A 24840-nucleotide genomic window follows, 5' to 3' on the forward strand; every position below is an offset into this window, starting at 1 on the left:
CTGGAATCTGCTGCGGTTGGTATTTGCAAACACACAAGGCTGACCTCCTGACCTGTGTCATCGCTACGATTTTTCAGGCCATGTTGTATCATTGATTTTATTTTTATGATTTTGCGCCAACACTTTTTGATCCCCTTAATTTCTGCCTATTAGCTGGTCTTATCAGTGTTTTTGTCTAAAGCTTTCTGGTGTCTTGTATTCTTTTTGCTGGTTTCTCCCAGAAACTCTCCTCCGACTGGAAACCAGAGATCAGGCTCCCGTCTGGCAGTGACCACGTCATGCTCAAGTCCCTGGACTGGAATGCTGAGTATGAGGTCTACGTGGTGGCTGAGAACCAGCAAGGAAAGTCCAAGGCAGCTCACTTCGTGTTCAGGACCTCGGCCCAGCCTACAGCCATCCCAGGTATGGCTGCCTCTGCTTTCTGTTAGTTTCCCGCTTTGAATTAATGCACAAGGGCTGCACCTCCTAATGTGCCTGAACAACCCTGACAACTTGCTTGCTTACAGCCATCCTCATGATTGATTGCCCATGCAAAGCTTAGTTTTGCTTTGTACCTATCTGTGCAGTGGGTTGAGATGTACTGGACCCCCAGGAAGGCTTGGCCAAGCATCCTGGGGAAAAGGTCCTGTGTCATTTGGCCCTAAGGGACTGATGCTAACCGGTTCACAGGGCCTCTCAGATGGGAAATGCCCCAGCTCCAGCCTTGCCTTGGAAGCTGGTTGAGTGAGGATCCCTTTTGGAGACTTTATCTGCCATCTATCATTTCCTACTAGGACCAATAACTGTTTTTAAGCGCTTTCTATCTGATGCTTGCTTTATCCGCACAACCATGGTCCATATCTCTTCTCTGTGGTGATTCCAAGAGAAGGAAGAGACAGTGCCCAGTTAGTTACAAACCCTATCTGCCAAAGACCTCTCCATTGAAACAACAATTAAATTGAGCCACTTGAAATAGAACAAATGGAGAAAATAGATGCTGGAAAGCACCGTCAATGAAAGGCAGTCCAGTCTGCTGGAGACTCTGATGGCAGCTGTTCTCCTAGGAGATGCAGATCCATCTCTAGGGATCTAGGACCAACTCAAGTATTGGAATAAAGTGAGAGTTCTGCTTTCTGGCCCAGTTACCTTGCCTCTGACAGCCAGTCTCCTCATTAGTCAAATCCCTCAGAGAAGAAAGAGATTTTTAGTGCCACTCCTGCTATTCCAGATCAGCCAAATGCCAACTGCAGGCAGGAGAAGTGGGCATAGGTCATATATATAGCTGCAGCCTGCTGGAGGGAGCCCCACACATTCCCTGCCATGGTCAAGTGTGGTAGGAAAATGGCCTTGGACATGCTCTGCTCAGTCATCACAATTGCTCCTTTCGGTGGGTAATAGGCTAGAAAAGGTGTGGGCTGCCTACCACGCAGGGCTATATGTGCAAAAGCGGACCAGTCAATCAGCGACAAAACGAGATCAGCACGTGGTTCCCGGTGGTCGCTTGTGCGTGAATGTGTGTGTCTGAAAGACGTGTGTGGGACCTCCAGCAAGTTGACAGGTGAGTTTTGAGCTGTAGACCAGAAGCATCAAGTGGTGCCCCCTCTGTATTGTCCAAAAGGCTCCCTAGCCGATGCTGTGGCAGGCATGTCTCCACAGGCACTGTCCTCATTACTGCTTAATGTAGGAAGTCCAGATGGAGGTGGCCCTCCTGTCCCTCTACCTCTTCTTTCTCTGTGTTCTTTGGTCAATTTTTCCTTGAAGTCAGCAGTCCCAAGTGAGTGTCCATATCTGCCTGGCCCTTATGGAACACTTAAGAGCTGGGGAATGTGAGGCTTGAGTAAGCCCTTTGCAGCAAGACAGATACCTTATGGAATTCCCTGGGGTCAGACTCAATAGGGAGGTCTTGAACGTGCTGTGTTCACATGCTGGGTACTGCCAGCAGCATCAGCTTCTGGGGCATCAGAGACAGAAATTCTAGGGAGACCTTGTCCTCCAGAGTCATGCCCACTGGAGACATCAGAATCCTTCTTGTGAATTGCCCAGCTGCCCACTGAAACCAGAGAGGGTTGTGGAGTTGCTCACCTGCCCATGATGGTTCAATGGCTCTACTGCACAGGTTCGAGAAGGTAGTGGCTTTGTCTTGACTGGACTTTTCTGGCTACTATATTGGGACCCAAGAATATAATACAACCCCTCTGAGTTACAAGATGTACACCTGTGGTTGAATTCCGTGGTCGGTAGGGCAGCAGATGGAGGGGGGAGCAGAACTAGATTCTCTTTAGTAGCCCTGTGGTGGGGAGCTTGTGTGACAGGGAGAAAAGTCTGCTTCACCTTGAAAAGGTGGTGGTCCCCTATCCCCATGCACAGTCTGCTGACTCAAAGTGCAGCAGTCCAACGCATCTCTGCCACCACGGGTGAAAAACGCTAGAGACTAGGCGACTGTGCCCTCGCTGACTGTATCTAAGAGGCTTCACCTTAGTCAAAGGTAACACTCTCCTAATCAGACTCTCGTGTTTTACTGTGGGGGCTTCTGTTCTCTCACTTTAATTCATTTGCTCGCTGACCCCTAGCCCCCAAATTAACCCTGCTGTGCTGCTTCTGGCATTGCTGAGCTTCTGAACTGGCCTTATGGTGTTGATACCGCACTGAACTCTTCTCTAACCTTTGTCAATTTAATTTACTAAGTTGAATTAACCTTTGATTCTTGTGTTTTCTATATTTGACCTAATTTTTTTTTCTTTTTATCTATTTTTTTTCTCTGTTTCTGTCTCTACCTTCTCTTTCCTTCTCCCCCTTCCCCTTCCTGTGTCTGTCGTCACGCTTGTCACCTTGGACGTCACTGGGACATCCCCACTGCCACATTTGTTTTTAAACAACTGCCTTTTCTCTGGGGACCCATTGCTTGACACCTGCAGCAACCTTGGGAGGCAGTTCCGCCTCCTACACCTTTGTCTCATTGCTTTTCTCTGCAGTGACTCTTCTTTTGCTCTGTTAGGAACTCGAACACAAAAATTAAATTTGCTTAAAAGCCCAGTTCCTATGAAAATGATCAGTGCCACTTTGAAGAACCTGTCAGGACCACCGTGGCCACAGCCACCCAGCAAGCATTCTGTGTGGAAGAGGAAGGTTTTGCAATTGGAAAAAGCTTTACCTCCAGCCATTTCACCATTCGCAGATACTTTTGTGCCACTTCATAAACTCCCCTTTCTTTCTAATGGCAGTAAAAAGAATTTGAGAGCTTTTTCTTTAAATGCTATTTTGAAAAAGCATTATGCTAGGTTTACAGAGAAGTTTCTGCATATTTGCTACTTACTGCATTTTTTTTGTTCATACCTAAAATGATGTAGCGGAGGAATAATTCTAAGTTCCTTCTAAAGCTTGCATCAGATTGTTAAAATCGCCACATGTCCCCCTCACTAACTCTGTGCTCCTCCTCCACCCTTCAATAAGTAGTTGGCTTTGCTTGCATTTAAGCATTTAAGTGCCCATGTTAAGAGAGCCAGACTGCAGTGATTCATCTAAGCATTTTGCTGACATAATGGACAAATTAAGTCACCCTGTCGCCCGTGTAGTGGAAAAAGTTGAATTTGTTGTTTATTTTCTGGGGCTGAGGAAATGTGCTGGGAGGCATTTTGGTCCTGGTATTATAACCAGCACCTTAAGCTGTCTCTGTGAACAGAGCCATGACATGATGTGCCCAACATGTGTGGGCTTTGAAAAGTCCTCATCTCCCAGTTGGGGTGATTCCCCTGCTGCAGGGCAGCATGTCCCAGACCAGCACAGAGCCTCTGTGGCTTGGGGGTTATGATCCAACTGTGACCTGTGTAACTGCTGTAAGCATCAGCTCACTGGGCATGTTGCAAGCATCCACTGTGAGCTAAGCAAGGGTCTCCCATCTTCCCTATATATGCTCAGCAATGCGGGAGGGGAAAGACAGGCCACTCCCAGACTGCCCAGCCCAGAAGTATCAGTAAATTGGGACTGAGTCAGCCCGTCAGTACTTTCTGAATGCCCCGGCCTCCCTATAGGTCAGTTGGTTCAGTGACATTTTTTAAACTCTCGTGCAGAGCCAGGTGCTCCTCCTTGCTGTTGGGGAGTTCACCCAGGACAGGAGCAGGCATGTTTGTTAAGGTTGGATGCATGGAGATGCAGGGCTGAATCCTGCTCAGTTGTATCAGTGTGTGTGCTTGGGATGGACCGTCTACTGAATAAAAACTCCTTCCCGCCATTGTGGTCACATGTCATTCTACATCTCTCATCTCTGAGCATCTCTGTAGAAGTTTGATTTTTGTTCCTTATGGTTTCTTTATATTTTTTCTTTTTTTTTTTTTTTTTTAATGTTCAAAAACTAGCCTTTCCCTGTGAGAATCCAAATGACCCCCTGCTGTGGTCTGTGGGGCGGGGGTGGGGGGCAGGGAGTTGGCTGTGCTGGCGTGTGCCAGTGTCCCCAGCATTCAGTGTAGAGGCTCACATGCTGACACCAGGAGGCTGCTCACTGCTTAGTGGGGCATCTCTCGCCCCAGCTATGGATCTCTCCCCCTGAGATCCCCCACCTCGCTTCACACCAGAGCAGCAGAAGTGGGCATGGTTCTTAGGTGCAGGGCCCCTCTGGGACCTGAGGTAGGAATCACAGGTCAGTTAGAGAGAGCTGGAGAGAGGGCAAAGAGAGATCCCCTTCACTGTTCTCTTGCCTCTTGCGGTTGCCTTAGGCAGTAGTCACCTGTATTCACCCTACGGGAGCCCAGCTCAGAGGTCTGCCTCACCCTGGTCCCAGGCCCACCCACAGGAGAGGGACAGTGTCAGTATTTCTGAAGGAACCCTTTGGAGAACTAGCCCTAAGTGTGAAGAGGCCTGACACAACCCTGTCCCCTCAGCACAACCCGGGGTTGGTAGGCCTCCACTGAAACAACTTCGTGGTCATTGCAATGGGCCCATTTAGACAGGCCCATGGCTTGTAATGGTACGTCCTTTGGGAGACAAAATTAGTGCACACCCACTCCCACCAGACACTTGAGTTCCCAGTGAAGGCTGCCACCCCCCAGCCCCAACAGCAGTCCTTAAGACAGTGGCCCACAGAGCCCCCTGCAAGGTAGGTGCTCCCTGCCCTGCCAGCTGCCCCAGCCTCTGCACCCTGCATTAGTGCTGCCTGGGGTGCCACACACGCTGGGGCTCCTCTGCTCGTTTTTTGGAATATTTACATCATGTGTTTGGGTCACGTTTATCTACTAATAAGAATGCTAACATTGTTGTGTAGATAATCAGCAAGGCCTTTATGAAGTTCACACCTTTGCATTATTAAAGGAGGTAACAGTTCATGTGAACTCAGGAGCGTGTTTTGACTTTCTTTGTTAGTTGTGTGTCCAAAAAAGAGAAGCCCTCCCCTCCACCGTGCACGTCCCTGCATAGCTGGGTGCCGAGACGTCTAAATTGTACCTCAGATTATAGTCCGACAGATGGCGTTCTAACCAAGGAGACATTTTCTCTTCCTAATGAGGAGCAATATCTTTTTCTCAGCTACCCTAGGAGCTGTTAAGGGTCATTACCTCCTTGGAGTCCCCAGCAGGCAGTGGGGGGAAAGTGGCTTTGCAAAACTGGGGAGTTGGTCACTATGGGTATGGGAGCACATTCTGAGCCACCACACACGTGACTCTGTTGCAGGGTCTCCTGATCACACAGCAAACTTTGCCCTCCCTAACAGAGGCTGCACAGAGTGATCTTGTGATAGAACCTGAGAGTAAGTTCTCTTTGGCAAACTCTATTCTGTTTATAATTACACTTATATGCCTCCTGCAAGCCCCTGAGACCAGCTGTCTGTTTAGCTGATTCCAGGTAGGAGCAAGTAGACATGTGGGGGATTATAAATGAACTAGAAGCCCAGCTCAACAGTTCTGAGAGTCTGACAGTCGTTAAGAGGGACGGGGGGTGGGGAAGGCACTTGTTCTGCACCAGGGTCCTGTGGCGCAACAACCTAGGCCCATCCAGGCATCTGTAAAATGTGAGACCATATTCCCATTTTCAGACATGAGAAAGTAGGCGTATGGGGGTCTCAGTCTTGGGGCGAGCCAGTTTCCTCTTTAGTGCCACCTCTCCCAAGCCAGGAACCACAGAAGACGGACAGCCCCAGCTTCACAAACTCATCGTGTAGGGCAGCTCTGACCTTTCGGGTTATGGAGGAACTGCTCCCAAGAAGCCTTCTGTGCATGCAGAGTGCATGGGTGAGTTAGTCAAGGGACTTTGAGTGGAAGATCATGGCAAAGATAGACCCCGGGAGGTTTTTTATTTTTCCTTTTGTAAAACGATGCATATGATGCAGGAGATAACCTTTGTCCCTCTAGCTTTCCTGGGCTAAACAATTCTGTAACTTTGACCAGGAGGGAATGAATGTGGCTTGCCTTGAATACCCTTTCACCTGTATCCAGGTGGTGTCTCTTATTTACAGCTTTTTTGTAAGTGACAAGCATTCTCCCTCCAGCTTGAGGAGCACCTCACTTGCTTCTCAAGAGAAGCAGGAGAAGTCTAGACTTAGCTTTGGTGGGCTGTGTGGCCCCTTTTCCTTTGGGGGATAGACTTTGCTTTCTCTCAGTTCATCCAGCACGTTAAGTCAAGTCCATTTTGTCAGGTTCACCAGGAGTGACAGCACAGCTCATCCGTGGGTGGTGGATCATGGGATCACCTGCTGTTCCTTATGATGGATAACTATGGGAGGGAAGATCTAGGAACAATGGTCCTCATACTAGTCCTGGGGAACTTGTTCAAATTTGATTCCTGAACCTCACCCCAGCAATTCTGATTCCATAGAATTAGGGAGCCCCAGATCCTGAATTTTTAATAAAACACCCCAGAAATTCTGCTGCAGGTGGAGAATCATTGAATTAAAGGTATTTATTTTTCATGCAAAAACAATATCATAAAGATGAATGATTAAAGATGAGACCCACCGAGTGTTTTAGTCTTCCAGGAGAAAGTCCTGCTCAGGACACACTCTGAAGGAGATTGGCCATGTGCTGAGTACTACAGGACGGACATCTGACTCGGAATGGCAGGCTTTTGTGGTTGAAGAGAACTTGAAGACGTGTTCTACCTAAAACCCTGCAGGGTGCAGGAACCTCATCCAGAGCTTCGCAACATCCCTGCCAAGGGGTTGTCCAGCCTCTGCTTCAATGCCCCAGCAACAGGGAGCTCACCTGCCAAGGCAGCTAATACTATGTTTGAATAGCTCTGTTTATTAATCCTTTTTCATATGGAGCTGCAATCTGTCCCCCAGCCCCATATTTCCATCCCCTGGCGCCATACAGAATAAGATGATTACTTTCTTCTCATGACACACCTTTAAATATTTGGAAACAGCATTCTCATCTCCAGGCTAACCACTTATTCATTTTTGCAATGAATAGTCTTTGAACATTTTCTGTGAGTGAAGGTTGCCCTCGATCCTGGGGAGACATAAGAGAGACAGGGTACCTGATAGGATGTTCTCGAGGAGATGCGACAGCCAGATAATAAGCATGTCAATGAACAGAAGACGACAGAGAGAGAGAGACAAGAAGAGAGATGGTGTGTGCCCTGTTTTATTAAACAGGGTAACGTGATAGATGTTGGGTGGAGGGGCCTTGCTAGATAAGAGATCATGGAAGGCCTCTCTGAGAAGGTGACACTGGGCCTGAGGCCTGCGGGACCCAAAGAGCCACTCACAAAGCGACTGGGGAGGAAGCGATCCAGGCCAAGAGTCAGCCAGGCCCTGAGGCGGGAACAGCTGGCTGTGTCCAGCAGGGAGAAGGAAGGCAAAGGCTGCCTGGTCAAACCCCAGCAATCGGGAGTCTGTTCCATGAGTTACCATGGCCAGAGGGGTGGGCAGAGTCCCCGCACATATTGGGCCTGTTAGGCCAGGGAAAGATCTTGAATTTGATATTGAATGAAAGAGGAGACCGCTGCCCTACTATTTGTTGATAGTGCAGTTAAGAATCTTTTCAACCCGAACATGCTCAGAACCAGCGAGCCCCTCTGCTGGGTCCTGGAGCAGAAGCTGTGTCAGCTGCCAATCTCTCGGGTGCATAGAGCAGCTTTTTAGTAGGTTTTTTTTTGTTTTTTAAGAGATATGATTAGTGCCGCAAAACCATATTTACATAAAATAAATATAAATCTCAGAATGTAGAGTTAGTGCCACTGAGTCAAAAAATACAGACAGCTCCCCACCCAAAAAATAAAAATACTTTCAGGTCCTCCTTCAGGCAGTAGATGTCGGGAGGCTGTGGTGGCTTCGAGCCCAGTGTTATGGGATGGAGAGAATACCCAAGGCTAAATAAGATCTTTTCCCTATTCAAGGAAAGAGTCAGGGGATGCAGAAGATCAGGAAGTCCTGCACCTCTTTCTTTGTTCTTTGGGTGGAACGTGTGAGGACCACGGAAAAGCTGATGGGTGGCTTTGTTCTCATGTGAGCAATAGAAACGCCTCTGCATTAGGGATCTGCTAAGAAAATGACCCGCTAGATGACGGCTGGGACCAGCCGCCAGTTTCCTGCTTCCAAAGTCCAGAAACAAGGCGGCCAAAGCTGGGTCCTCTGAGCACTGGGTCTTTTGCCAGTCTTGGGCTTTCCTGGGGGGATAGGCTGAGATCTTCAGTGCAGGCTTGCAAGGGACCAGCCAGAGAGCCTGAAGAGGAACAGCTGGGAAGCAAGACCATGGTCCCAAAGGGGCCAAAAATAATTGTGAGGCAGGGAGTTCCCTCCAGACCAGAGCCAACTGTGCCCTGAGTGCTGAGGAACAGGATGTGAGTGGTCCTCTCTGGCGTGCTGGCATGAAGTTTGAAATAAGGACCAGCAGAGTGGGACTGCCACTGGAGAAGTGCTACAGTGCCTGGGCAGGGACCTCTGGGGACAGACGGAGGAGCCCCCCACCTGCCCTGGAACACACCGCATGGAAAAAGAAGACTATGTGGCCCGTCTATGGTGCCGGTTACTCTGGCTTACACATTCCGCCCATTATCTGGCATGATACGTGGAGGGCAGGCCGCTGGGGCCGGGCCTGGTGCTCAGTAAGCAGAGTGAGCTGGGTATGGTGTCAGGCAGGACTGAGCCAATCACATGAATGCCATGACCTTGTCCTCAGGTAGTGTTGGCTGCAGTTCCTGCCACTCAGTGAGTGATCTTAGTGGGCCCTGAGAGCACAGGGAACTACAGACAAGGTGTGGTGGTGGGACAGGGCTGCCAGTTCTGGAATCGTGTCCTTCCAGAAGAAAGAGGAATCGGAAGTGTCCACATTCAGTCTGTGGTCATCGTTTCCACAGTGACTGATAGGCAGAAGTCCCCAAGGTTTCCTGCTTCCTGCAGCACAACCATATGTCTCCCAGACTCTGGTGGAACCAGGAGGTCGGTAGGTCCATCACAGGCAACTAACGTCAATTATGACCATGCGGATGAACTCTCAGACCCCAGGGGGCTGAGCCCAGGTTCTTCTGTGATACCATTGGTAGCCCAAGGCCCTGGGGGGGTTGCAGATGGACACCAGGGGAGTAAGACAGAGAGACTGAGTCAATCAGAGGGAGCCCAGCCAGAACTGGGGTGCTGGTGCTGCTGGAACGTGAGAATGTGTGTCCATCTGTGTGGGCGCTTGTCCTGCGTTTGAGTGTGCCTGTCTGAGCGGGTGTGCATCTGAGTGAGTCTGCTGGTTTTCCTGAAGTCTGATCCAAGCATGCCTGAGCTCCCTGATGGTGAGTATTCCCAGTTCTCTCACCTTGCCCGCTGGGCCTGGGGAGGCCTCCAGGTCTCCAGAGTCATGTGCGCTTCATTAATCTTCCTGGGGTGTAGTGAAGGAGGGTAAACCCTAAACCCAACATGGTCCAATGTCAGGCCCCTTTGGAGTCATTTCTAAAGAGGGGAAGGAAGTGGAGTAGTGTATTGGGCATCCTGCTGTGCCTGACATACCCACAAGCCCTGAGGAAGACTTGGGAACCCTCTGCCACCCCTTTTAGGACCATCCCAGGGGCCACAGCCCACCCTGAAACCAGGGACCACTGCCTGCCTGCCCTGTAGAGCCTTTTTCTCTGGCCCAGGGGAGACCCAGCAGTGTCCTCTAATACTCTCATCCTCCAGCATCCTCAGACACTGACTGGCTGGGCCCACCCTGCTCCCAGGACTCACAGGAGGCCAGCTGAGCATGGTCTCGGGGAGTCTCATGCCCTTGTTCCCCAGGCTATGAGATGAGGCTGTCATCCCTCCCTCTGGAAGATGTAGCGAAACCTGTTGTCTCAACACCAGGGCATAGAAAGGCCCCAGGAAAGGTGTCACTCTGACCATGAATGCCATGACCTTGTCCTCTGGGCCCTTCCCCACCCTGGGGTCTGTCACCCTGTGGGATCCAGGGGTTCTCGTATCTCAGTATGTTAACCACTGGCCATCTCTTTCCCACTCAAGCCAATGGCAGCCCCACGGCAGGCCTGAGCACCGGGGCCATCGTGGGCATCCTCATTGTCATCTTTGTCCTGCTCCTGGTGGTTGTGGACATCACCTGCTATTTCCTGAACAAGTGTGGCCTGTTGATGTGCATCGCTGTCAACCTGTGTGGAAAAGCCGGGCCCGGAGCCAAGGGCAAGGACATGGAGGAGGGCAAAGCCGCCTTCTCGTGAGTGCACGCCTGCTCGCCCGCCTGCTGGGGTCTGGGCTCTGTCCCTAGTCCAGAGCCCCTCAGCCGTGCCGCTCTGAGCCGTCGGTCGTTGCCTGTAGTGACCTTTCCTTCAGCATCACTTTCCCTATTTGAAAAGCCCAAGGGGGTAAAAACATTAGAGAAAAGTTTCTCAAAGCATGGTCTTGGGGAGGGGTGTGGGGGAGGGAGGTGTTACCTGTTTAAAAAGCAGATCCTTGGGCCCAACCCCAGATCTTGTGTATTAGAATCTTGCCAAAGTTTGAAAATCCCTGCGTAGGTCAAAGGACGGGGAATTGTCAGAGCTGAGTCTGGAGAGGAGCCACAATGGAGGCAACCAGTATTTGAGGGACACACTTGCCTTGCTTTTATTCATTCATTCATTCATTCATTCATACATCACTCAGCAAATATTTATTAAGGAGCCACTATGGGCGAGGCATTGTTCCCACACACAAGGGTACAATACGGAACAAAACAGATAAAAAATTCCTGTCCTCGTGGAGCTGACAATCTAGATATTGTCCCCTTCAGCAGTGTCTGTGGAGAAACAGACCCTGAGCCAGTCAGAAGGAGCCTTCGGAGACTGTCACTGGGTGGGGCTGAGCTGGAGCAAGCCCAAAAGGGATGAAGGAAGGAAATGAATTGCTTAGCACCACCACATGCCGTGCCCTGTATGTGCATACACATATGTGTACACATGCCTGCATATACATACTTACAAATACAAGTAGATGTGTGTGTATGTACATGTATGTGTGAGCACTTTTCTGTGCCAGGCACTGTGCTAAGCACTTTACATACATTATCTCATTTACTTCTCATAATAATTAGGTGAAGTACATGCTATTATTTGCCCCATTTTGCAGATGAGGAAACAGATGCTCAAAGTTACAGAGCTGGCGAGAGTGAGGACTAAGACTCAGACACTCATGTCTGGCTCTGAATGCCCACCCTGCCAGTGGAGGCCAGACCTAGGTACCCTAAGCTATCGCTGCTTTCCCTGGTGAGCCCCCAGTCAACTGCGCTGGGATCTAACCAGCACAACTCTCTCCACAGGAAAGATGAATCCAAGGAGCCCATCGTGGAGGTTCGAACTGAGGAGGAACGGACCCCAAACCATGATGGAGGGAAACACACAGAGCCCAATGAGACCACGCCGTTGACGGAGCCCGAGTATGTGGGCCGGGAGGGACTGGCACCTGCTCAGTAGAGCCCCCTACACCTACCTCATCACCCTCCCCCACCTTCCATGCTTCCCATCTGCAACTCCCAGCCAGACATTGCAAGCCAGGATTCTGGAGCCCTCAGCCAGAAGACCCAATTGGCTGAGAAATGCCTGACCCCACTCTGTCCTTAAAGAGAAGGCATTCGAGGTTCTGTTTGGGGTGGCTTGCATAAGTGGCAATCCTTAAACCCTGTTCCCACGTTATGCACAGATTCTACAAAGGACTTAAGGGGCAAAACCTTACTGAGAGAGGCTTAGCAGATTCTGTTTAGGATTTCTTAGAATTCTAGTGTTTTCTGTTTTCTTCCTAAATGGATGAAAGAAATTGGGGATCTGGTAAAGTTCCCTTGCCCTCCTGTGCTCAAGAGTCCTGGGGACCCGCAGAGACCCTGACCAGCTGTGTGTGTCATGTGTGCCTGACTAGCAAGGATCCTGTGGGCTTTCAGGGAATGGAATTTCATGGGACCACATCATCTGTGGCTGCAAGAACCCACAGCTCGTAGGAGCCACTGGGAGCACTTGTGATCTGCCTTTTTCCTGGCTTTGCCCAGTGCAGCCCCCCTGGGTAGCTGGGCCCAATTCCCCTGGGACCTGGGAAGCCTAGAAAAGGTAGATGCTGAACTAAAGCCCGGGCAGGGATCAGAAAGCCCCAGACAGGTGTGTAGGGAAAGGGAGCCCTGTGCAGAGAGCTGGAGGGATCTCAGCAGGTCCCTTCTGAGAGTGCCACGTTCTTTGTCGTCTCCTGTGTCCTCTTCTGCCCCCCTGGGCGTGTGCTTCCTCTCGGTGTCCTCATTTCTCTGTGGGCCTGTGTCCATGCCTGTGCATGCCCGCCCGTGGCCCCGCTCCTTGGCTTCAGCCCTCCTCCCTGCTTTTCTGTCACGTCTCAGCTTCATTGTCTGTTCTCTTCTACTTCCTGTCCTCCCCACAGGCTGCCTGCTGACACCACAGCCACTGTCGAGGACATGCTGCCTTCTGTCACCACGGTCACCACTAACTCTGACACTATCACCGAAACCTTTGCCACTGCTCAGAACAGCCCCACCAGTGAGACCACCACCCTGACCTCCAGTATTGCCCCACCTGCCACGGCCACCCCTGACTCAAACTCTGTGCCCGCTAGCCAAGCCACCCCTTCCAAGGGGCCTGGCGTCTCTGCCTCCTCCCCACCCCCAGCTTCAGCCCCCAAAGTTGCTCCCCTCGTTGACCTGAGTGACACCCCAACCTCAGCCCCTGCCGCTAGCAATTTGTCTTCTAGTGTCCTGGCTAATCAAGGGGCTGTCCTCAGCCCAAGCGCCCCCGCCAGTGTAGGGGAGGCCTCTAAGGCCCCTCCGGCCAGCAAGCCGGCCCCCGTGCCAGCCAGTCCCCTAGCAGCAGTGGCTGCCCCTGCCACAGAAGCCCCCCAGGCCAAGCAGGAGGCTCCGAGCACCAAAAGCCCGGACCTGGAGCCCACCCAGCCCGGCGCCGCGAAGAGCCCGGCCGAGGCAGCCACAGCCCTGACTAGCCCGAAGAGCGAGGCTGCCTCCGTCAGCGCCACAAACCCTTCCCAGGGCGAGGACTTTAAAATGGACGAAGGGAACTTCAAGACCCCAGATATTGACCTTGCAAAGGATGTTTTTGCAGCCCTGGGCTCTCCTGCTCCCGCCGCTGGGGCTGGTGGACAAGCCCCTGTGCTCGCTCCTTCCCCTGCTGACAACTCTGTTCCGCCTGCACCAGCAAAGACCGAGTACGGCCTCTCTGTGTCTGCTGTCGTCGGGTTGTGTCCCTTGGTGGTGTGCGTCTGTGCTGTGCTGTGTCCTCCTTGTTGGACGTGTCTTCAGCCTCATGCAGGGCTTCTCTGAGGCGGCTGTCAACCGAGGGGCTGGGATGCTGCAGAGAGAGTGGGGCAGGCAGCTGGGCCCAGCGAGTAGCGCCGGCTCACAAATTAGGCCACATTAATTATGTTTCGTCCTCATCGTCCTAGCAGTGGCTGCTGTTTTCTCTGGGGAAGCCCTTGCAGTTGGGCCGCAGATGAGCATAGCTTGGGAAGCCAGCTAAGGAGGCCAAAGTGCCCTTATCAGCCACCCTGGGGCCCACAGTCAATGTGCTATCCAGTGCAAGGCTGAGTCCCCACCAAAAAGGCACTGCTAGGCAGGAAGAAAAGAGGTCAGCCCCAAGGCCCAGGTGGGGGAGGATGCAGCCCAGAGGCCCTGATACCCACTCTTCCTCCCCCTCTCTCTTGCTTCTCCTGCTCCCAGAGTGGCTGGGAAGTCTAGGGGCTCCCAAGCACCAAATGGCTGCTGGGTCTCTAACTTCAAGGGAAAGTCCTTTACCTTTCAGATTCCTTAAGTGTGATGCCAGAATGCAATAGCACCAGCAGAGGCTTGAGTCTGCACCTGCCCCAGTAATCCCTAGACCCACTCTCTACTGGGTCTGATGGAGGCAGAGTCAGATCTCCATTTTCATAGAGGGTCCTGTGGCTGCCCCCCAGATCGGCTGCAGTGCTGCCACCAGGAGCTGCAAGTAGGCCCTCAGCAGGAGCCCTGGATCTCAGTGTCAGGAAGTGAAAGGACTCTCAACAGCCCTGCCCTCTCAACTCCCCTAAAGCAATCAGCCTCTTACTAGACTTCCATGGAAAGCTGCCCCAGTAACAGTATTTTCTCACCTTAGACAGGCAAGCCTTAGCAGCAACATCCCAAAACACAGAGTGCTGGGTAGGGCAGGGGAGGGTTAGGCAAGAGCAGGTCATTTGCAAAGGGGCAGGGGCCCCCGGCATCAGTCCTGTATCCTAGCCAGCATTCCTCATTCATAGCAAGCTGAGTTGCTGCCATGGCAGCTGGTCAGGGTGAGGAAGAGTCTGCCTCTACCACCCCCTTCCATTACCCCAGGTAAAAACAGAGCCCCTGGCATCAATTTAGGGCTGGAGCAGGACAGGATGCATTCTTCTGACTCAGGGCTTCCCAACTTTGGCTGCACATCTGAATCATTTGGGTGGTTTTAAAAGTCACCATGTTCAGACCAGTTAAATCCAGATTTCTGGGGACAGGGCCCAGGCATCAGTGATTTTTAGAGCTCCCAGGGGATTCCAACATGCATCCGAGATTGGAGACCAGTGCCTGTAACTGGAGCCTCCCGAGGGCCTGGCTGAAGGGGTGATATGTCCTCAGACCGTGGTCTCAGTGGTGCTGTTTTCCTGATTCTCTGCAGGAAAGGCCCTGTAGAAGCAAAGTCGGAGAGCCAGGAGACAGAAACGAAGCCAGCGCCAGCCGAAGTCAAGACGGTCCCCAACGACGCCACACAGACAAAGGAGAACGAGAGCAAAGCATGATGGGTGACAAGGAACAGCAAAGATCAAAATACAAAGTGACACCGCAGCTTCACCAGAGCATTTCCAATATCACACGCGCATGCGCGCGCGCGCAAACACACACACACACACACACACACACACACACACACACACATCTCATTCCTCTAGTGTCTTTTGCCTTTAAAAAAAAAAAAACTAAGCAGATAAACATGGGAGCTCCTTTTTGTAGGTGTATAGAAAGGGTCCCTTTGTTGCACAGTTCCTTGTAAGAAAATAAGACAAAAAGGTTAAACCCACAGCCAAACTAGGACACTCCGTTCCCTGAAACCATTTAAAAATCAAACAAAAGGACCCCAAATTAAGAATCTAGGAAGCTCAGAAAAAAATCTAGGTTCAGGCAAACCACACTTGGGTTACCCAATTGGCACAGACCAGTTTCAGAGAAATGCTTTCAGGCACTAAGACTCACCGAATGAACAAAGTCCACAGTTTATTTTTATACTTTCAGTCGAGTTTGAACTCTGTAAAACCTCATAAATAAGTTATAATTTCTGTTCACTTTGTATTGGTTCAGTATGCAAAGTGTGTCACCCTTTCTAGCTGAATTCAATTCCCACGTAGACTCTTGTTTTGTAGGAAGAATGCCAAATTGCAGCTTCTGGGAGTAGATCTCAATTTGCAGTATTCGGCCTTCTTTTTCATCCTTTTTTTTTTTTTTTTTTTTTTTTCCTTTCTGCCAACTTTGTTTTCTAGTGTTTACAAGTTGACAAATGTTTGACTTCAGTTGTGGTTAAATGTCCATGTAAAATAGCTGCCTTTTTTCTTTAAGTAACAAATACCGCCTAGGTAGGAAGGATCGTCACAGGCTTGCTTGAGCACAGGACGACTTTACACAATATGATTGTTTACAGTGGCTCTTCCCCCATTCTGATCGGCAGTTTTTGCCTGTGTCCAATTCAGATGAAGATTCATCTGGTTCTGGAATGGTTTTGTTTTTTGGTTTTCAGTTCTTTTTTGCGTTTCTTTGGGGGTTAGACCACTTTCTGATTAGCCGCCACCTGCCTGCATCTGTGAAAAAGGATCTGCTCCCCACGTGTCCCCACTCTTCCTTCTGAAGGACTCGTTAGGCTTTGTTGAATGAAGCAGAGAAGATTGTATAGTTGGGGCTGGTCTTGGTGAACACACATTTTTACCCCAAACATCCCCTTTTTGTAGAAAGCCAAATAAAATATATACATACCATTTCCTTTTGAGCCCAGAATCTAGATTTGAGCGGAAGAGCATGTGCGCTTCAGGGAATTAGTGTCTTTTTTTGGAAATCTGTTGAAGTAAAGTAACATCGGCCTTCTGTTCACTTAGGCAGCATTTGTAGAAACAAAAGAAAAGAGAAAAAACCTACTGTCTGGAGTCATAACACAACTTTCCTGGATTGGAAACCAAGTGGGGGAAAAAAATACAGAAACTTTAAGGGGAATGGGAGGGAGGGGAGAAGGGAAAAGCCAGCCCTTTGTATAGAAATTTTGCTTTTTTTTCTCATCCTACTTTAGAACTGCAAGCTTGTGCACTGTGGATGCGTGAATATTTTAGTGTGAAACGTGTTTTTGTCATAGTATTGAAATAAACTTCAACATAGTTTGGTTGTGGAAGGTATAGCAGATAGTTCAGAAAAATATTCAGGAAACAAAAATAACTCTTAAAAGGAATTGAAGCCTTTAAACAAAGAAAATGAAATACAGAAGATTATGATGATGAAGACGACTCTAAGTAAACAGAAATCAGTACTCTGGCATGTGTCCCTTTCCTAAGGTACAAAGCAGGGAGAGGTTAGGCTGGCAAGACCACCCTGAGTACATTCTGTGAGCCACACTCCCCAATACTCTGACCCTTCTGCAGTCTGATCAGTGGCAATGTTAGCTTATCATTTCAAACTGTGAAAAATAATTGGTCTTGTCATTTGCTAAATGTGGGATTATTTTGCATTTTCTCAGCTCCTGGAGATAGAAATGGAGGATCCCAGAATACACAGCCCTGACCCCTTTAATTCTAGGGCCTGCACAGATCTGTGTTTCAAATGCACAGGCCCTCAGGGAACAGCGATGGGAAGGACAGATCTTAGAACATGCAGCAGAATGGGAGAGGCTGGGTGCCTGAGATGGGCAGGACCCAGCAGGGAGGGGCAGGCTTTCCCAGTCACCGGGCTGTTCAGTGGAATGGGTTCCTCTTAAGGAAATGGTAATGGCTTCGACCAACTAGACCAAGCCCTACCATACCTCGTGGAGACCGTGCATTTCACTCCAAGTAGTTGTGGTTAAGAAAACTGATTCTGGTTCTAATGGTTAGGGAGAGACAGAGATATAGTCAACCCTCAGATAAGCTGGCCCAGGGCAGCTGACCCCCCAGAACCCTGGCCCCGCCATTAGCTGGAACCCAAAACTCTGCCCACACTTGGTCCGCCTCTCTCCTACTATCACACATAGTTTTGTCTCAGCATGCATGAGTTTCCCTTTCTTGCTTTCCTTCTTAAAAGAGCAATGCTTTCTCTAAAATCAAAGAGGGAGTCGCTTTATTTTCAAAATGTTCTTTTATGTTAAGAGATAAAAGCTTATAATTTTCCTTTTTTAATTTTTTGAAAGAGGGATCAACTCCACCGGTTTCCAGTGTCTATGTGTCTATATGTGTATGAGCCATACATATGTATTCACATGAAACCCGGCAAGGCCACCGTCTGCTGGAGGGGCGCACGGGTGCCGTCAGTGGGGTCTGCCAGTCCTGAAGGCCGTCATGTATATAGAGCAGCTTCTGAAGTGGAACTCTATTTTCACACTTTTCTACGGAGCCTTCCTAGTCCCAGGTTTTCACTCTAGGCTGTCTGTCTGGATGGTGGTTTTCAACCTCCATTAACATCCCTACTCAGCATTCTGTACTTTGGGGGCCTTCTCTCTTGTTATAAAACTTTTTACCAAGTGAAACATCGACACCACCTTTGTTTTCATTCTCACTGGTGTAAATACTGAGTACTAACTGAGAATTTTGACTTTGCATTCTGTCAGAATACTTGTGTTCAATAAAAATTGAAAGAAAAAAAAGCTGTGATGGTCAAACTGGGATTTCTTTTGATTCAGTGAGAGTCTGCCATGTGAATTAAATGTGGACATGCCTGTGATGTGTTTTTTGTTGTTGTTGTTTGTTTTTTATCTTGTGAGCTTGTGAACAGGTCAGTTAAACCCCATGTCTTGAGTTCATGTTGCCTGAATGATTTTTTCTATTATTTTTTCTCACAGGTTCATAGAAGATTCTTAGTTTAGAAGGGCCAGGCATCAGACTCAGAAAGATTTCATTCAAATCCTGGTTCTGCCTCTTCCTGATTGCCTTGGAAGAGTTACTTAACCTCCCTGACACTCAGTTTCCTCTTTTGACAGACAGGAGATACCAAGTGAATAGAGCCGAAGTGCTGGTTGAGGAATGAAGCAGTGTTTATGAAGGTCTAGCATAGTACTTTCCTGGTACATAGTAGGTACTCAAGAAATGGGAGTTATGCTGCTGGCACCTAGGTGTGTGAGACCATCAAACCCAACTGAAGTAACAGTCAACACCTGAGCTTCAGGATGCCAATAGTATGGTAGACACATACTAGAGGCTTATCCCAGAATAAGCTGTACCTCCCTCCTATCGCTTTGCCCTACCTCTCAGCATTCAGAGCCATAATTCAGCTCCTGGAGTTTATTGAAGTCTCCCAGCTAGACAAAGAAAAAAATTTTGCTTCAGCCCAGAGTGCTCTTGCATATGCTGATGTCTGGCTGGGTCTGGAAGAAGCAACCGCTAGAGCTGGAATTTTCTATTAAACTGGAAAGGTAGTTGCTAGAAGGCCTGGCTGCAGGGAAAGGACTAGGGTGAGCCAAGCCAGACTCCTAGGGCTCTCTCAGGGCTCATCCTGCACTCGCATGGATCAGGGAGTGACACCTGCTATATTTTATGTGCCTCACTTGCCTGTTCTAATGACACAGGTCGATGTGCATCTGTGTGATTTCCATTGCCACGGATTCCCAGCTGCGTATGGTGGGGGATGCGAGTGAGGGGCAAGAAACAAAAACACATTGTTTATCAAGATTTAGAGAAAACAGGAAGTGATGACTCTCGATTGACCCATGAGGCTCACTTCCAGACCCTTCCTCCTTCAGGCTAGTGTCCTCTCCAATTCACTCAGTACCTATTGAGTATCTCCAAGGTGCTTGGGAGGTAGCAGGGAACAAAACAGCTCTCTCTCATGGCCCTTGCATCCAAGTGTGGGTGTGGGACAGACAATAAACATCGAACATGTTATGGTGGTCCTTAGTGCTGTTCACAAATATTCCTGTCCTTTTCTTCCCTCCAGGCACATGGTGGGACTGCACTTCCATGCTCACTTAAAGATAGGTGTTGCCATGTGACTTGCTTCTGACAATGGAATATGAGCAAAAGTGGTGTATGTCACTTCTAGGGAAAGCCTTTGATAGCCAGTATGTGTCTAACTGTGGCCCTTTTCCCCGCCACAGCAATCAGCAACACTTTAGGTGGTAGAAGTGTCATGACCAGGGCCCAGAGCAAGGGATGTGAGCAGAGGACCCAGATGGATGCAGGGTGTGTGTGAGGGATGAACCCAGTGGTGCACTGGTAAATGTGTAACAACCAGCTCTCCAAGGGAGGAGGGGGCCAGGGACAGAGAGTATGCGTGTGTGTGTGGTGTGTGTGTGTGTGTGTGTATATATATATATGTTTATTATAGACTTTACTGATACAGAGGATGCAATTCACAAATAAAAAAATGTAGTACTCTATATTGAAGTTACATATATCCAACTGATACAGAACGCTTTGGTTCATTTTTGCTGGTCTTGTGTCCATAATCAGCCTATGGTTCCAATTGACAAATGAGGGCAGTTCCAACCTGGACATTGGTTGATGTGTTCTGCTCATTTACGCTGACAAATAAGACGACAGTACAGCAATGAAGACACATTAGAACATCACTCGCTTATCCATGGTGTGAGTGACTCCTGGTTGAATCGGGATGTTTTTGAATACTAGAAGAATACGGCCTCAATTTTTGACGCTGTTCACAGTATAACAGCTACAGACACAGTGCACTTTTAAGTTTGATCTGAGTCATAAACATTTTCCCCATCACTTTCTTAAGTTTAGACAAGCACTGACACATAAATCAAATCCTGATCTGTAGCATTTACTGACTTTAGCAGTGTGTAAATACTCCGAATATGGCTAATTTCAATATGGCATCATCAAACGAGGAGTTAGATGGAGATTCACAGTAGCACGTCGTTACGTAGTGTTTCCACTACACAGACACAATAGGCATAATTACCTCCAAGCACATAGATAATGGTAATATGTAGTAATAATAATAATTTTTAATATAGTGATAATAGTAAAATGTAGTAAAATAATTAAAAACTGATATACTTTGAGAATTGCTTTTGTTAATATAATTTAGTTAATTGTTAGTTTCTATAGTTTAACTTTTAATAATGCTTTGTGTAACAACTGGCTCACAAATTTCCTGAAAATTTAACAATTGACTTTCTGAAGCCAGTACAAGCTGGCTCTAGCGTATCACTGGATAACCCTTTATATAAAAGCCACTTAAGTTTGGGATATGTTATCATAGCATTATCTAAACTATCATGGCTTCTTAATCAAGAAACGGTAAGTGCTGTGGAAACAATAAATCCAGGTAGGAGGTTAAGGAGTCCTGTTATTTTATAGGGAAGTCAGAGTAGTCCTCTTAGAAAAGGTGACATTTAGGCAGTGACCGGAAGAAAGTGAGGGAACCATGCAGGTATCTGAAGGGATATATCTCAGGCAGAGGGAACTGCAGAGCAAAGGTCTTGGGGTGGGGACTTAGTTGATGTCTTTGAGGAAGAGCAAGAGGCCAGTGTAGCTGGAACAGAGCCTAAGAGATGGGGTGGGGCAGAGAGTAAAGAGTTAGGAGATGAGTCAGAGGTATCCATGAGCTAGATCGTATAGGGTCTGCAGGCTCTTGTTAGAATTTCGCCTTTTTCTTCAAGTGAGATAGAAAGCCAAGGGAAATTTTTGAGCAGAAGCCTGGCATGACTTTTAAAATGATCTCTCTGGCTTCTGGGGAGGGCGGCGGGTAACAGACTACAGGAGGGCAACAGAGAACGTAAGGATGCTAGTTTAGAAGCAATAATCCAGATGGGACAAGGTGGTGTGCTTAGAGCAAGCTGGTTTCAGTGGAGAGGTGGACAATGGCCAGATTCTGGATCTATACTGAAGGGAAAGCCAGCAAGACTGGACAATGGGTTGCTTGCATGTGGCGTTTGAGAGAGGCATCAAGGATGACTACCAGATTTGGGATCTAAACAATTGAAAGCATGGAGTTGCCATACTTTCTAAAGGGAGTGAAGCAGATCTGGAGGATGCAACATTTGGTTCTGGACACTTTAAGTCTGAGATGCCTGTGAACACCCTAGTGGAGATTTTCAGTAGGTTGAAGTTTGACAAGTCCACACTGAAGATACAGGTAGGAGCTGCTGTTCGCATATTGCTTGTATTTAACACTCTGGGACTTGGAGAGATCACCAAGGGAATGAATATAGATTGAGAAGAGAATAGAACTAAGGATGCATTTTCCAGAAAGGAAAATTCACAGACAGCTCTATCTCATGGAGAATTGTCAGAAATTCCTACTACACCATGTGCAGCCTCTCCTTGGGGACAAATGGGAGAGCAGTGACTCAGTGCCTCCTTTCCACAGTGGCCTCCTCTTCTTGGTCCTTTAGCAGAACTTACATCCACCTCTCCTGCTGGCTGCCACACATGGGCACGATCTAGATCTAGAGAATAGATTGTGTCTTGTAGCTGGAAAAGGATTTCCTGTGACCCTTGTCACCCTGCGTGTTTCTCTGCCCACCTCCATTGCTGCCCAGGCCCTGACATCCCCTTCCTCCTGATGACATTTGGGAACGTTCCAGTGATGTCGCCTGTGAGGACCGACTTGTAGGGGGAGCCCCAGCATCAACCCTGGTGCTATTGGAGGGCCTCTGAGTGATAGTCACTCCAACATAACCAGTGAAAGCAAGGCTCCCACATATCCCTTCAGGGATAAGGCCTCCTACTAGAGTACTTCAAAAAGTTTGTGGAAAAATAGAATTGAAAGATAATAAGAGCTTTTTGAAGTACCCTTTTGTATAAACTGAGTTAGGATGGCACAAGCCAGATAATGAGAGGGGCCTCATTGGATTTTATCTGGTGGCCTCCAATCCATTGCCCTCACTCTGGACAGAATGATCTGTGCAGAATGGGAATCTCATCACGCCACTCCTTCCTCCTCTCAACAAGATCTTCAATAGCTTCCAACTACCCTCAAGAAAAAATGCAAACTCCTTAACAAGGCTAGAGCAACCCATCTTGGTCAGGCCTTGCTTACTGCTCCAGCCTCATTCTTAGCACTCCCCGACTTGTGCCTATGCTCCAGCCATGCTGAAATGCTCGTAGGTCCTAAAATGATCCATGTTCTCTCCCATCTTCCAGAACTTACACTAATTATGTTTCATTTCCCTTCAATGCCTGGAATCGTTAAACACTTTTTGACTATATTTTGAAGATGAATATACAGATTATGGTGGCTTTAGTAGATTCCTAAATATAGCTCAGTTGCCTGGGTCCAGGTTAGGTTGGGGTAAAGGGAGCACAGATATAATGAGCACAGAGACCCACGAGGGCAGGGGCCTCTCTCATGTTCCCTGCACCTTCTTAGGGGAGCTTGTATCTGCTGTCAGCTCAGGGGGCAAGTCAGGGGTGGCCAGCTGAGCACGAGACTCTTGGGAAAGGAGTTGCATGGTCTTGAGAGAAGCAGGATGATGATTTGGGTAGTGGGGCCTGTAGTGGATGGTAGCAGAGGTTATTGGAGAGAGCAGCCTAGAACTTTGTACACTATTCAGGAAAATACCTTCTCTCCAAGGCAGAGCAGTACACAGTCCAGTGTTTTGCACTAAGCTCTTGATTCAATGAGTATTCAAGAAAGCTTGCTTGCAGAAGCTCTGTGGTGTGGCAGTGTGCACCTGTGTGCTGGGGCAATCACCGTGGGGTAGATTTTATGCAGAACTAAGCATGAGGGTTCATTTCTCTTTGCTGTCTCCCTACAAGTCCAACTTGTTCTCCAATAACACTAAGGAAAGAAAGGAAAGCTAAGAATATGGCTACCTTCCCCATTAGATTTGCTCATGTAATAATTAAGAGTAATTCTAAAGGATGGAAGACTGGTAGAGATCCATCTGGGCAGAAAAGCATTCAGACTATTCTTCTCTCCTCCCTTCTGAACTCTTCCACTAACTCTGCAATTCCCATAAGATGATCAGCAGACTTCCCTATAATTTGCCTTCTTCGTGAATGAGTGTCTGTGTCACCCCTCCTTACCTGGTTCTCTCCCGGAGACACTAATGCCTGGAACCTGCCACTTACTCTGCACCCAAGTGCCTTAGGACCTGGGGGCAGTGGCCATGTCTTTCTTGCTCCTGATTTCCACCTCCAGACTATCATTTCCTCATCCCTTGTAAGGCTGATGTTCTTGCAAGGCTCCTGTCATTGGATCCTCCGGACTCTTACTGCCATGTGCAGACTCCTGCCCATGCATCTTACTGTGAAGACCTTGGCTTTTAACCCATGGTCCTTCTCTCTCCTGAAGTTCTGCCTTCACCTTGTGTGACTTCAGTGCTCTATGTGGACAGCCCCTACAGCACAGTCTCCTCAGCTTGACCTTCTCCTTCATTCCATTAAAGCCACCCCTTCTCTTGGCCAATCCCTGTACCTGATCATCAGCCCAGCCATCCACCTGCATCAGAAATCCAGATTCCCTGCTCTCCAGCACTCCCATCCTTCCAGCTCACTCACTCAGCTACTCCCAATATATCAGTTTCTTTGTTTTTGCTGAGGCCTCTGCTAATATATTGACTTCAGGATTTTTCCCTCTGCCACATCTCTCTTCGCCTCTTTACATATCCCCCTTCAGTTCCCTGGTCCAGCACATCAGCTGCTCACTCAATAGTATCAGAGACTACCTTGCTTCAATGTCCTCATGTAGCATCTGTCTTGGAAAATCATCTGGCTGCCATCTCTTTACCTGGTCATGTGGGTGTTGTTTGGAAGGGAAAAAACATCCCCACATAACCGGGCACATCAGTACCAATAATAATAAAGGTCACTCTCAGCTGGACTCTTAGCAGTGCCTGATGGTCTTACTAACATTTCCCAACAACTCGTTCAGATTCTCCTCTACAAAGATGTCTTCACTTTCCTCAAACCAACCTGACCCTTGACCACCACTTTCATCTCAGCTAATGTTCTTGCTTCCTCCTTCCAAGGGAAGAGAAGCTGTCAGAAAGGAACACCCTCAATTCTCCACACCAAATCTGCAAGCCCACCTGCGTCTGTGCGGTCCTTGCTCCTTTGCTCCTGTTACAGCAGACGCAGGATCTCCCCTTTCTGAAGCCCAGCCCTTTCCCTGGGCCCTGGCCTTTCTCTGCTACTCTCAAAGGGTCTTTCCTCATCCATTCAATATCCATTCAGCAAATGTCTATTGAGCACCTGCCAAGGCCAGGAGCTGTCCTAGGTGCTGGGGAAACAATGGATGGCCCTGGTCTCATGGAGCTTACGTTCTAAACAGATGCATACAGTAAGTCATGCACCTATGAGGTCAG

General features: G+C 48.7%; 1 protein-coding gene across 5 annotated transcripts in view; it reads left to right on the plus strand.

Annotated features, from left to right (window-relative positions):
- NCAM1 (neural cell adhesion molecule 1) overlaps positions 1-15545 on the plus strand; it is a 302455-nt gene extending 286910 nt beyond the window's left edge. For 2 of the 5 annotated variants that reach the window (XM_063092592.1, XM_063092593.1), the window contains 4 exons: positions 222-402; positions 10388-10595; positions 11673-11789; positions 15025-15540. In XM_063092592.1, coding sequence (XP_062948662.1) covers positions 222-402; positions 10388-10595; positions 11673-11789; positions 15025-15145 — 627 coding nt within the window. In that variant the 3' untranslated portion in view covers positions 15146-15540. Of the gene's footprint in view, positions 1-221; positions 403-2894; positions 4208-10387; positions 10596-11672; positions 11790-12769; positions 13565-15024 lie in introns of those variants that run through there. The other 3 variants (XM_063092594.1, XM_063092595.1, XM_063092591.1) reach the window with 2 other exon arrangements.
- Positions 15546-24840: the final 9295 nt, after the last annotated feature.

Source organism: Cynocephalus volans, chromosome 4, assembly GCF_027409185.1.
Source record: "Cynocephalus volans isolate mCynVol1 chromosome 4, mCynVol1.pri, whole genome shotgun sequence".
In the NCBI taxonomy this organism is placed as follows: domain Eukaryota; kingdom Metazoa; phylum Chordata; class Mammalia; order Dermoptera; family Cynocephalidae; genus Cynocephalus; species Cynocephalus volans.